A 14,035-nucleotide genomic window follows, 5' to 3' on the forward strand; every position below is an offset into this window, starting at 1 on the left:
GTCAGGATCAATCAGGGATTATTGTTATCTCAAATCAACGCTTTTAAACCAAAAGCACTGTGGCCTTTCTGTTGGGAAGTGGCTGAGTACCATCAGCAGTCACAGAGCAGTGGTGGGAAGCGAGGAGAGCTGTCCCCCAGCTCCTCCTGCTGCAGCCGGGGAAGCCCAGGGACCTCCCTCACTGCTGCTGTGTGCTCTCTGAGCAAAGAGTGTGTCCTCAAGTTCTTCTGCAGAACTGCTGCTTCCCTGAACACTTAGCCTTTTTATTTAGGTTTCTGCTTTTAAGACATGAACCTCGCTGACCCACAGATGGAATTAGGGAGTGTAAGTGCACGGACATCTGGTGCTATTAAAAATGTTCTGTGATTATCCATGTGATAGAACTTCCCAAAACTAAGACAACAAAGACAACAATCCTTTGGACAGTACTGCACGGTATTCACTTACAATCTTTTTATAGGCTTATCCACTCACCCAGTTATTACATGATTAACAGAAAGCTCACCACAAACTTTTTTTTCTTTAAATAAAGAAGCTCAACTACCAGAACAACACTAGTATTATTTCAAACCAACTGATTCTAATGAACGCGCTTGCTCTCTGAAACTAGAAGAACTAGAAAAAAAGAAGATCCAACTTTTAAAACATGCATATTTCTAAGCTCTGATTTTTCCAAATATATTTATATGATTGTTTTGGAGAGATTTGGTGCTGGCGAAGCAATAAGTAGTAGCAAGAAACATGAAGTAGGAGACAAGACTTTATACAATATTATAAGAAAAAATCTTTTTGGATTACATGCCTGGAAGAAAAATCAATAAATAAATTTGACTGGATTCTTCTTTGTAACAGCATCAAGCATTTACACTCTAAAAGTAACAGCACAGCCTGGTGGGTTTTGGCATTTTCTCCTACAGAACATTTATCCTGAGAACTGAAAAGTCTTTAAAATTTCAAAGAAGTTAGAGAACACAAAAAGCTGATCCAAGCTTGTTGTTGTCATTCTTTTTTTTTTTTTTTTTTTTTTTTCCCCAGCATAAAAAGGGTTTCCTTTATTCTAATACTTTGCTTCAGTGGTCCAGCCAAGCCTCCCTGCCCTCTCTTGGTGAAAATCCAAGAGGTTGTTTGGATGAAGGTTGTAACGGTAATGATGCCCTATTAATCTGTAGAAGAACAACAAAAAAAGTAGGACTTATTTTGAAGGACACGGGATCCAGCATCATTTTCTGGAAGTAAACAGGCCTCCATTCAGGTATGAACACAAACAGAAAAACAGCCATTCTGACTACAGACAGCACTATTTGTTTTTCAGCAACAAGGCACCTTCTGTTTGTTGACTTCTCATTAATGAAGTAGCCTGAAACAAGGGAAACATGTTCTTTAAACAAACTTTGTTCCATTTCTGGAATAAGACCGTATTCTAGCAATAGTTCCAATTATCACTTACAAGGCACAGTTACTCAGTTACTGTCCTACCTATACCAGCAGCATGGAACAACCAAAGGCAAATTGAAATCCACAGGTTCACTGGATGAATTCTAATGAGATACATGCAGCTCTGAATCCCTACATGGAGTTAGTGGTTTGTAACACAAGTCAGACATCTTTAACCCTATGAAGTTCACAGAACTTCTTTTTAACTTAAAAATAAGGTAATTTAATGCGGCAGAAAAACAGTTTTCTTCCTCAAGATGTGAGGAGTAATGAATTACAGGAGGCTCAATTTCTCATTGACATACAGGTGTTTAACAGCATTATTTTCTCCATTTGTCTGTATTCCATATTTGAATCTAACTTTCAAGTCAACACCTTCCAAGTTTTTTCCCCTCAGTCATCCAGGCACATGGCAGACATGAATAGTTCTGTTTCTGCTCCCTTGCTAATATTTCAAGTAAGGTAGGAGCATCCTTCCTATAAACTGTCCTATGGCAGCAGACACCACACGGTGAGGCAGCAGGTTATCCTGAAGTCAAATAAAAGTCAAGCCCGGGTAATAAAAAGCCTATTAACATCATTGCACAGTTTGTTTGGAACAACCAAAATTGGACAGCTTCATTAACAGAAATATTCGACAGTTACCTTTCAAATAACACGGATGCAACTTGGCATTCTGATTTTCCACAAAAATATGAGGAGAAATGGATCCATGCTGTTTCCACCTTGGTATTTAAATAGATGCAGTGAATCTCAAGGCAGGCTAACACGCATCTTCTGAGTATCTTGGCTGAGGCGTGTACATCACTCCCACGTAGCCCTGCACTTTGAGAGGTTCAGAGGGAAGAAAAGAGAAATCACGATCTCCCTGAAGTCATCTAATTCTGTTCAAAGACAAACAATGAACGCAGGCACAAACGGTGAAAAGTAACACTTAAAAGGAAGCCTAGTGGAAAAAATTAATTTAACATTTACGATTACTTTAAATTCAAATGGCTCACCTTCACTTCAGAATTACAAAGCCTTTGTAAAGTAGATTGTACAAACTCTAACAGTTTAACAAAAGAGACTCTGCCATTAATGCTTAATAGATACAAATAAATTATTCATTAGTAGAACTCACATTTGGGTTTTATTATACTCCGCAAAATATACAGGAATCTTGAAGTACTGAAAGAGTGCAGGTAAATACAGTATTCAAGCAGTCACTATTTCTATGTACATGCTCATTAATTCTTCAAAAAAACCCACAAAATTATCAAATAGATCAAAATATTGTCCCATGTTTCCACACTATGTTCAGAAAACCAGCTGATAATTTACAATATCATAAAGATTTCCAGTTTCACAATACAAAAAGGATAAAAAGGAAATTGGAATCAGTTTGTAGTAATTTATTTGTACTTTACCAGGACATGCAAGTGTTTCTTGCATGTACATAAGCAATTTCACTTGAAAAGTAACAGTTATAGTTAAAGCAGAGCCCAATAAAGTAAATATTCATATTTAACAGATGAAACTTTAGCTTACTTATGTCAGTTCTTCATTTTTCAGGCAATTAAAAAACCACAGTAGTCTGTTATAAATTAAACGAAAAAAATATTCGGGCAAGTCTGAACTACATTACAGGGACCTGTTTCCGCCGTTCACTTTCTAAATGGAGCACAACAAAGATACACAGCTCTTCCCACAGACCAGACATTGTACTTTTTGCTAATAGGGAAATATACTTTTAAATTCACCTTCCCCTCCCCCTCCCTCGTAACTCCAGGACTTTAAAAACAAAAAAGTGATAGGGACATACAGCTTGAATCTTACGTACAATTTTATGATATAAGGAAGTGGACAAATTGTTGAAAAGAACTCTCAGTCACAACAGGGTTGTCAAGACATTTCATTTCAATTTTTTATGCAGTTTCATAGTTTCCAAGTTGCTCACGTATTTTAAATTAAAAAAATCTCAATCCAAAACCCAAAAGTTAAAAAATCTAAAACTGTGCAACAATTACTGCTTCCCTCCCACATCTCCCACCCCTTCCCTTGTTTATTACACTGTACATTTTTCACCCTGACTTCACCTTGTTAGCTGGTTTAATTTTAGTATTATAAAAGTACGACAAGTTCATTTTCATTTCATCTAAAAGAAAAAGAAAACAAAACTTAAAAATACATCTCCTTTCTTTCATGGTACATTTAATAGTGTCGGAAGGCTTTTAGATGATAAAAAAAATAAATCAATACTTAAAACCAAATCTAAGCTTCTTTCTCAGAAGTGATTAAGGTTAAAACAACTTCTCAAAGAACCTATTCCAGTTTTCACAAAAAAGGTATTTAATTAAAAAAAATCTTTAAGTTATTTGGTCCTTTGGCAATTTGCAGCACAAACAATGCCTACTGTACCAAACTCATTTATTGCCTTCAAAATGGTTTTAGTTTTATTGACAATATTTAAATCTAGCATCCTTTGTGTTGTACAATAGTGTCGACCATTTACATCAAGTAGGGTGCCTAGTCTGCAGAAATTACTCCTGGCACCAAAAACTGAATGGTAGAATAGTTAAATAAAACAGTTTTGACATTCTTTATTTTATTTTTTTTGCCATGGATTCCAAGTACTTATTCAAGAATTTATGCTTCTTCTGCAAAATATGCTCTTAAAAATCCTCCTAGAGTCTCACAGATTTTTTTTTTTATATGCAACCACAATAAAAAACATCTCAAAGGTCTGTCTTCTTTTTGTATTCAAATTCTGACAGTGTTTTTCTTTTTTTTTTCAAAAGCCCAAGTCTGCTGACTTTCCAGCTTTAGGGTTCACTCTTCAGACCTACAAAATAAAGCGTTCAATAGGTCTCAGAATCAGAGTCATTGAGTTCATCTTCTTCTGTATAGGGGTAGCCATCCTCCCTGCCAATATTATTGAAAGTACAATAAGAGCTATGGTCACTCCTCATGACTGGCAAGGAATCGAAGGTGACAGTTTTTGAGGTGTTGGTGTAATGATTAATGGTATTGAACGTAAAGGAAGGCAATGTGCTGCTTGATGAAACAGGCATCATCGTGGACAGGATGAGAGCTAGGCAATCAGCAACGTCCTTATTGGGTGCACACGCCAAAGCTGGTGTGTAACCTGGAAGCCAAGGAAAAATACAACCATCAGTTAAAACAAAAAGACAATTTCTCCAAGATCATGTCATCTTTCAGCTCCAAAAATATTTTTATATTGCTTAACTCTGCACTGTTTAAAATAAAAAGAAAATTAAACGCGTTATCAGTTTGTATTTTTTAAAATATTTTAGTTACAAAAACATCCCAGAGGTTGGTGGGCTGTTTCTTTTTTTAAAAGATTGCTTCTTGCTAAGATCTTGAACACTCTTGTAACTTTAGGGAAAAAGAAATCACTATCATACAGTGTTCTAGCACAACAGAAAATGGAGCTTGTGTGCTGAACGTGGCCTCAAGACCAGTGCTTTCCCTGCCCAAGTGCAGAGCTGCTCCTTCCCCTGGGATTTCAAAGTTTCCATGAAAGCGCCTACAGGAAAATCACATTTTTATTAATGTGGTCAGCGCAAAGAAAGTTCTTGAGATAAACTGAATGAAGTCTTACACTTGGGAAAGAGAAGAAAGTCATCTGAGACATGAGTCATCTGGTAGGCATTTACAAGAAAAAATTCTTCCAGAAAACAGGAGAAGACCTCGAATACAAACTGGCATATGAGCAAAGGAAAACTTGGATCACAGAATGGTTTGTGTTGGAAGGGCCCTTAAAGATCATCTGGTTCCAACCCCCTGCCATGGCAGGGACACCTCCCACCAGCCCAGGCTGCCCAAAGCCCCATCCAGCCTGGCCTTGGACGCCTCCAGGGATGGGGCATCCACGGCTTCTCTGGGCAACCTGCTCCAGTGCCTCATCACCCTCACAGATACGAATTTCCTCCTTATATTTAATCTAAACCTCCCCTCTTTTAGTTTAAAGCCATTACCCCTTGTCCTGTCACTACCCTCCCTGACAAAGAGTCCCTCCCCAGCTTTTCTGTAGGCCCCCTTTAGGTGTTGGAAGGCCGGTAGAAGGTCTCCCCAGAGCTGGTTCTTTTCTTTCTTGAAAAGAACGAGTCACATTTTTCTCTTCTCTTTTCTACTTTTTTACTTTTAAAGCACTGATAGGCCAATGAGCATGGCAATGAAGAATCCAGAAAATGGCATAAACCTCCTATAAGTCCTAAGACTAGTGCACACTAATAAGACACAAAGAGTGCCAGGAAATCTAGCTAGCCTGGTAAGTTAAATAGTGAAAAACAAAAACAAAAAACCAAAACCTTGAAAAGTTGACTAAATGACCAAAAATAAAACTTTGGCTGATAACAAATGAAAGAAAAAGGTAGTAATTTCTTTCGAGAGAGGTAAACTTGCATAAATAATGTAAAATTCAATATACTTTCTTCAGATGCAGTTGATGGCAAACTTTTGTCAAGACAATCTTGGAACCACGGGAAAAGAACTGAAATACTTCAGTGAGAACTGGTACAGAAATACGAATGAACCCTCAGCATGACTATGTCTGGGAAGCATACTGCACAGATAATTTGTTGTTTCAGTTGCAAGTAATCCTTTGAGAACCAGGAAGATGACATTTTTTCCAAAGACATTTGTTCTTAAACATCTCAAAAGCGTTCTCACTGCATTAAGAGATGCTCTGTAACAGAAGTGCTATGGTTTAAAATATAGAGCTTTTACAATGCGGAGAATTGGAGTAAAGCTAGTTTGTTTTTTAAAAGCTCTTTTTTTTTCAGTCAAGTAATTTTCTGTAGCTCAGATAGAGCAGCAGAGGGCTATTAAGTAGTTTCACACAAATAGATAAATATGCTTGTAAAGATGGATAAATTTTGCTTGTAAACTGAAAAGAACAAAAAACAACAACAGAAACAAGCAAGCAGTAACAAAAACCACACCACACCACAATGCAGCCTTTATAGAAAGGGTCAGTCTCAAAGATAAAGATATGCCCACTCCATACCAAGCTAAGATCCTGCTAGTTACACATCCTATATATCAAGACACATTGCCATGGAAAATAACTGAAACTTTACCTCCAATTTTATCTAGTTCTACCTGAAACGTTAAGCTTGTGTGGCAGATCACTACTTTCATCTGACCTATGTTAGAGAACATCAGTACTGATGCACAACATCCCAGTGCCTATTTCTTAGCCTACTTTTTCAGTCTGTTCTGCTAAGCAGATAGCTTTCGCCCTCCTGCCCTCAAAAAGGAAGGAATCACACTCTTTCCATCCTTAATAATAATAATAATAATAATAATAATAATAATAATAATAATAATAATAATAATAATAATAATAATAATAACAACAACAACAACAACAATAATAATAATAATAAAGCACCCTAAGTTTGCCTATTGTGTTTGTCTATTTATTTGTCTAAGTTTGTCTATTTGTGCGTTATTAGTATCAAATAAATAATGTAACCATATTTTTTCTTTTTGCTTTAGAAACGCTTTCACTCTAGCAGTAGATGTGAAAATCCAAGACAAGCAGACCTAACGCACAGCCTGGCTACCACCATCTTTTCCATTTAATATGAAAGGTATACTATGGAAATCAAGAAAACTTTTGCAACGGGTTTAGCAAACTGCTGATACATTAATACCTCTAAGAATTAAGAAATATGTACAATGACAGGTAAAATAGGTAAACTGATAAATCCCATAAATATTTCGCTTGTTCTCTCCCAGCTCAAAGTATTCATCACTGTCTACACTAAACTTTAAGCTGGCACATTCACCTGAGAGACGGAGAATTCATTAGCAATATACTCAAGGCTTCTTAAGATTTTATAAACAAAGGAATTGCTACTAGAAAGAAATGCTAGGAACCACAGAGGGGAACTAGGGTAGGTAGCACTCAGAGTTGTTTTAAGATTTAAAATATTAGCAGAATTAAAAGAAGTTTAACACGTTACAGTTGGATCCCCAAGCTGCTGGAGAAATGGGACTTCTATGCAAGCAACTTTTTTCTCTGTTATGTCAAAGGTCTGCTCTATCATTGAACTGACTGGCTACAAAAGAAAAGCCCACCAAAAAAAAAAAATCATGTCTCCAATTAGCACACTTGTGATGAGAAGCAAAAAACCAAAAACAGTGTTTTCCCATCTTCGCTTTAGGGAGTTTCATTCAGCAGTTTCCCCTGTATACCCTATTTTAGGGGAGGAATGGTCTTTAAATCACTATAAGCAGTATAACTTGAGAAACACTGTAAAAGGAAAATCACAGTAAACCTCAAGAAATAAAAATCTTTTCAAAATGGAAATCTAATCAGAACTGTTAATCAGACACATCCTTTCTGGAAGGAAAACAAACATGCAAAAAAAAAACCAGCTACTGCTTTTGTTTTAAAGGTGTATTGGAGTGTAGCATAAGAACAGGAGAGTAATCTCTTAATAGCACAGATTTGGAGGACCACATATGTGAAAATATGCAAATAAGAAGTCAATAGATCCCCTTTTCTTTTGTCCTTATAAGCTACAGAATTTATTCTCTTTGATAAAGCAGTTACTTTTTCTTACTCCTATGTAACAAAAACCTTTAATGAGCCAGAAACTTGAGACCCAGTTACTGGGACCTGTAATTCATACTTGCTTTTAAAAACTAACACCAATACTAACACCTGACAAAATGGATGGCAATTCAATCCAGCTTAACAGCTGAAAGCTTTATTTCACTTTGAGTATTATGTTTTTCTGTTTCCAGTACACCGGAGCCAGTGTATTTATAGCATATACATTATCTGACCATAAATTTAAACCAAACCTTTCTATACCATGACCTGTATTGTTCTGAAAGCTTTCATTCTCCTTACACTTCTGCTGCTTTTCTAAAATGATCCATCACCAACACAACATTTTTTGTATGGGGGAACCTACTGTAAGTATTATATGACATTTCCAAGTGGTTGCTGCTTTTCAGTGAGGTGAATTTAAAACCACAGTTCCTTATGGGGAAACAAAGTTACATTTATTCTTACCATTTTCATCTACAGCAAGTACACTTGCTCCCTTTCCTAAAAGTTCTTGAACTACAACCGTTAGTCCGTTTCGAGCAGCAACATGCAGAGGCCTGAGGAGGGAAGCAAACTCGTATATAAAACTTAGAACAAGATAATAAATAACAAAGGTAGGTTGCATCTAGTTAAATGATTATTGAAGTATTTGTACATTATTTACACATTGTCCAAATATAGCATATACAATAATCAGGACCAGAAAAAAGACTGCAAATCTCTTTTCTCACTGCAAATAAACGATAAAATAATAATTGTGCACTTCTCTTTTTATGGAAACACACTGTGGGGAAGTAGCTGCTAGAAATGACGTGCCTACTTATGCACTTTATCACATTAAAAAGTTAGAAAAAAATACACTTTGCTAATAATAAATCCCCCACTATTTTTACAGTGAGTGTCTCATCTGAGAGTTACTGTATGTCACTGGCAATAATCATTCAAATACAAACAGCAGCATGGTAGTCACATTTTATTGCATACAAATTCTTTTAAGGGATGCAGAGGCATTTAATCAATCTGCCTTTTAGAAACCACTGTATTCCATTGTGACTAGAGATGAAAAATTTATAATGCACAAAGCAAGAAGAAAAACAAATTACTTTTCAAAACCTCAGACTATTAACTATAAATCTGTTTTGTGGTGACTCGATCTATCGAGGAAAGCATAGCTTTACCTCAACTATTCTAATTACACCTTCCCCAAATGCAACAGTTTTTCAGAACTGATTCCCCCTGGCTTAAATAGATCCTGCCATCACTCAGCAGGAAACAGAATAATCAGCTTACTTCCACTCTGCTTTATATTGCTCTTCATTCATTTTGAGGTTCTTGAAATTGTTTGAATTAACTGAAATCTATTTTGATTTGAAAACAAGTGCCTCACTTAGAGAACAGAAATGCAGAAGACACAAATAGGAGAAACTATATCTATGGTGCTTATGTTAAAGTATTAAAATTCAAGAACTACTGCACACCACTGATACAATGAAAAATGTAAAAAATCATTTTCACATAGAGCCAGCAATTGCAACGCTCATCTTGCCACAAAGTAGGAAGGACACTGTTTATAATGAAAGCTGTTTAGACCAAAGCCAGTTTAGGTACTGAAAAACATTTGCTAAACCAGTAACATTTTAAACAACTATTAAAATCTTGAAATCTACATAAACATTATATGGAGGTGTGAATATATACCTATTTTTCCCCACAACATCTGTTGATCGGACTCTATGAGCCAAGGCACGTGGGTGGAATAAGATGAGCCTGTGGTAGTATACTTTCCCACTTCTATTCCCATCTCAGTTTAGCTTTTCCTTCTCTCTAGATATTCCTGTTCAAGCCAGGAACGGGGCAATCAATCCCCTTCCTGCTTTCTGCATATTTCTCGCTGCCTGAGGTGCACCACAGTGAGCAGCAAGAGCACAAGAAGGAAAGTCTTATTATCTTAACTCCTTAGGTTCAAGCAGATCTCTGAATAGTTGGTGAAACTGTAGGGGTTTGAACATGACAGATTGCAGAGGGGATGCAAGGCCAGAAAAATACTCTAGTTACTAAAAAGTTCCAGAAGTTTTCTTTCCTAAATGGCCTATGTGATTGTATTATGAAAGCAGTCTAACAATTCATGTGCATAACTCAGCTACATATCAGGTGTCAAATATTAACTATAATACAGATCCAGTCTTAAAAAAGGAAAAAAATGCAGACGAGTCATTTTAATAGCCCGTCCTGAAATACATTACACAGTATTACATATACATTTTTAAGCTTTCTCTATAATTGGACTAAATGGGCTTAATTCTACTTGTTGCCTCAACTCTTTGTATTAAGCAATTCAACCAAAATTAAACCAATTTGGAAAAAAAAATAAATTCCACTTTATGAGCAAGTTACTGGTTTTAACAGAAACACACCAAAAGTAATCTGAAAAAACACTCACTGCTGATACATACGTTTGCAAGGCTGCGTTGGTGGCATTGATGAGGTTTCTATCTGTAATCTTCTCCAGTATTAACAAGGCACTAGTTTCATGACCCTTAATACAGAACAAACATTTGTCATATAACAAATACTCTTCAAAAATAGCTTTGAATGCCTTTTCAAAGTTATTATTTGCAAACAACACTTGATAACACAAAGCTCAGCGTTGATGAAGTGAGACTATGCACGCACCTTGCTGCAAGCCAAATGGAGTGCTGTGTTCTTAGAACTGTCTTGCAAAGTCAGATCAGCCTTAGCACTGCTAACCAGCACCTCTGGGGGAAATAAAGATTTGTATCAACTAAAAGCACATTCTGCAAAGTTTTAAGAACTTATACTTGTGTAAAATGAAAGTGTTATTTTGACAAAATATAACCACAATAACATAACTATTAGGCAACTTTATCTGCAGTAAGACTAACAAATGTAGCAGAAACGCATACAAATTTCCCTTTACCAACTGTATTTGTCTGTCCATTTTCTGCAGCCATCATTAAAGGTGTTTTCCCCGAAGCATCTACAGCATTTACTTGAGCGTTGTGACTGAGCAGAAGCTGTAGACACTCAACATGATCTGTAAAAGCTGCTGCATGAAGAGGAGTCCTGCAATAAATCAAGACAACAGGGTTATGTTCAGCTTGGCTTTCTAATTCATACAAAGAGCCATACCGACTGTGATTGTGCAGGTACGAAAGATGGGGCAGTTGATCATTTAGTATCAGTATTGCTAGAGTTGTGACTGGTGCCTTTAGATAATGAACACCTTCGAGTTTCACACGTCACTTTATTATCTATGTAGTTTAAAATAATAAGTTTATACTACAGATATTATTTGATTCAGAAAAAGAAATACACATTAAGTACTACCCCCAAAGAAATGCAATTTTAAGCATTCCTGAACTTGTCTACACAACAAAAAGCTAACTTAAGTTTACTGAATCAGAATAGGATTTAAAAAAATAGTAATTCTAAAATTTCTAGCACAGAATAAAAAAATCTTCAAAGAATAAAAACAGGGGAAGGAATAATTAATCTAAGAGCAATTAAAAACAAAACAATGATAGAATTTAGCAGTCGATGCAACCATTATGTACATTTTTTCATTACACAGATGCATACTTACCTTCCTTTTGAATCTGTTGAATTTACAATACCAGCACCTAGTGTATCAATTAACATTTCTGCAGCACCTTCATTGTCATTTATCCTATAAAGAATTAAACAGACTGTTATTTACAGAATGATAAATCTTTTGTTAAATACTGTGATGAAATCTATAAAGAATAATTTTGCTCTTCCTTACACAGCACAATGCAACGGACTGAAAGAATTTCCCTCCATTTTCTGAAAAACTTCCTGTTCCAGGAGGAGCTCTACACAACTGTCATGACCTAAAGAAAATGTAAAGTTAGGTATTATAAAAAGGGGAAAATATCCATTTATTTATATTTATTTATTTATCTAAATTAGATTAAGCAATGTTAAATTTGAAAGCTTTAAAGACACATAGGCTATATATTTGAGAGGCCTACGTTTAGAAACTAGGACATTTTTAGAATCCAGAAAATCAAAGTGATTATTTAACACCATGAACTCTGTGAAATTTAAAGGGATCTCATGCTGTCTGAAGAACATGCAGAACATTCAGTTTAGTTCTTTATATCTTCATCTATCAAACTCTTCTGTACATTCACCACTAAGTGTAAATGAAAGTGTCTCTACCATATGAGGTAGAGGCACTCTACCATTTTTTCCACTGTCTTGGTAAATCTGAAGAAAAACTAAGTCAACAGTCACAGCAACAGCTTAAAAATAACATGTTCAACCTATCATAGTATTATTCTCAAAATTCTACATAGGTAGATAAAAATTATAAACATTTGTTTGACCTTCGCTGCATATATGCAGTGAAGATTAGTTCACCAATCAGCATCATCTGAAGATTCGCATTTTCACAAGTTCTATAAAATTTTCATTCTATAAATCGAGAATATTTCAATTTTTTTTTACTCAGACTCTGCGGTCACTCTTGAAAATGGATCAAGCCGTAAGAGTTAAATGTACACTTCATAATTCTGTAATTGATAAATAACTTTCTTTTCCAGGAAGATAAGAATAAATGAACATCAGAACAGGTTACTTTGCGATTATATATATATATTTGTGTGTGTATATATATATTATTATTGATTACATTATATTATATTATTGATTACATTACATTATATTATTGATTACAATTTAACTTTGCTTAGTTAAGTTAAAAAGATGCTTTCTATATTCAGACCTATTTGTACATAAAACTTCCTTCTGTCATTTGTCTTCATTAATTACAGTTAATATGACTAACTGCATGGCTAAGTGCATAATACAATAAAATATATACAAATGTATTACCCAACATTAACCAACATTAAAGTTGTCCTTAAATGACCAGTGCCTCCATGAATAAGTTAGCCAAGTTAGTAGATTGCAAATCTTTATTAATGAAATGATTTCCCAGTCCTGTCATAGGTATACCACTGTACCCAACAGCATTGTTTTGTTCCGTAACTTTTCCCTCAAACTGTTGGCTCCTTTTATTAATTTTGTGAGAATTCTGACATTTAACTTCATATTCCATATAAGATTTGAAGTGAAAACACTGTCAACACTTAATTCATTGAAGAGGAAGTTATAATTATGTGGCGATTATGCTGTTCTGGAACTAATATAAAAATAACAATGACAAGTCAGTTCCCCCCAAGATGCTTCTAAAGCGAAGAAGATTGCTTTCATGTTTACCATTATAGCAGGCCCAGTGCAGCGATGTGTAGCCGTGATTGTCTGCTATTGCAGGTACTGCATCCACAGATGTAGCTGACTGCAAGAGAGCTCCTAGAACACCTATATGTCCACATGCAGCTGACAAGTGTATAGGGGTTCGCCCCCTACAGTCTCTTAATAAGGACTTAGCACCATGTTGAAGCAATGCTTCCACACATTCCTCGTGCCCAGTAACTGCCTGAGAGAGAGAGAGAGAGAGAGAGATGAAATAGCATGTTTGCAAATATTCACATAGAGAGAGAGCTAAGCTGCATAACTACAGCAAGCAACTACAGGTAATGTCTTAGATTTTTCAAGTAATAACAAAATAAGCGCAATTATTTTTATTTCTTGAAACAGCCATTCTGTTGGAAAAATGGCAATGTGTTATTATATTCATGACAGGATGATTTCTTGGAATAATGCTGATTAAACTACAAATCTTCAGGGCTCATTCAGTTATCTTATATGGCACAAATGTAAAAAAAACAAATCTGTTTAGCCTATAGCATACATAATTTTCTGATTTTCTTCCTCCCATTAATACAACCCACACCCCATGACAAAACTGTACTTTGATACCAGTCAACAATTTATAGCAAGATCAAGAGACTCAGGAAGCCCAACAGAACTTTTAGGGTATGTGGCAAAAAGCAACAGCTAGCCTTGAAAGCAACTAAAAAAGCAACTGAAAGCTAAGATTGGCATGATGAAAACAATGAGAAATTCATTAACGCTACAGAC

General features: G+C 35.6%; 1 protein-coding gene across 2 annotated transcripts in view; it reads right to left on the minus strand.

Moving 5' to 3' along the window:
• Positions 1-2,813: 2,813 nt before the first annotated feature.
• The window catches only part of ANKRD28 (ankyrin repeat domain 28), a 116,116-nt gene continuing 104,894 nt past the window's right edge, over positions 2,814-14,035 (minus strand). For both annotated transcript variants that reach the window (XM_068674290.1, XM_068674289.1), the window contains exons 21-28: positions 13,271-13,490; positions 11,790-11,877; positions 11,610-11,693; positions 10,944-11,089; positions 10,679-10,761; positions 10,459-10,541; positions 8,471-8,562; positions 2,814-4,561 (exon numbers count right to left, since the gene is read on the minus strand). In XM_068674290.1, coding sequence (XP_068530391.1) covers positions 4,275-4,561; positions 8,471-8,562; positions 10,459-10,541; positions 10,679-10,761; positions 10,944-11,089; positions 11,610-11,693; positions 11,790-11,877; positions 13,271-13,490 — 1,083 coding nt within the window. In that variant the 3' untranslated portion in view covers positions 2,814-4,274. The remainder of the gene's footprint in view (positions 4,562-8,470; positions 8,563-10,458; positions 10,542-10,678; positions 10,762-10,943; positions 11,090-11,609; positions 11,694-11,789; positions 11,878-13,270; positions 13,491-14,035) is intronic.

Source organism: Anas acuta, chromosome 2, assembly GCF_963932015.1.
Source record: "Anas acuta chromosome 2, bAnaAcu1.1, whole genome shotgun sequence".
Classification (NCBI taxonomy): domain Eukaryota; kingdom Metazoa; phylum Chordata; class Aves; order Anseriformes; family Anatidae; genus Anas; species Anas acuta.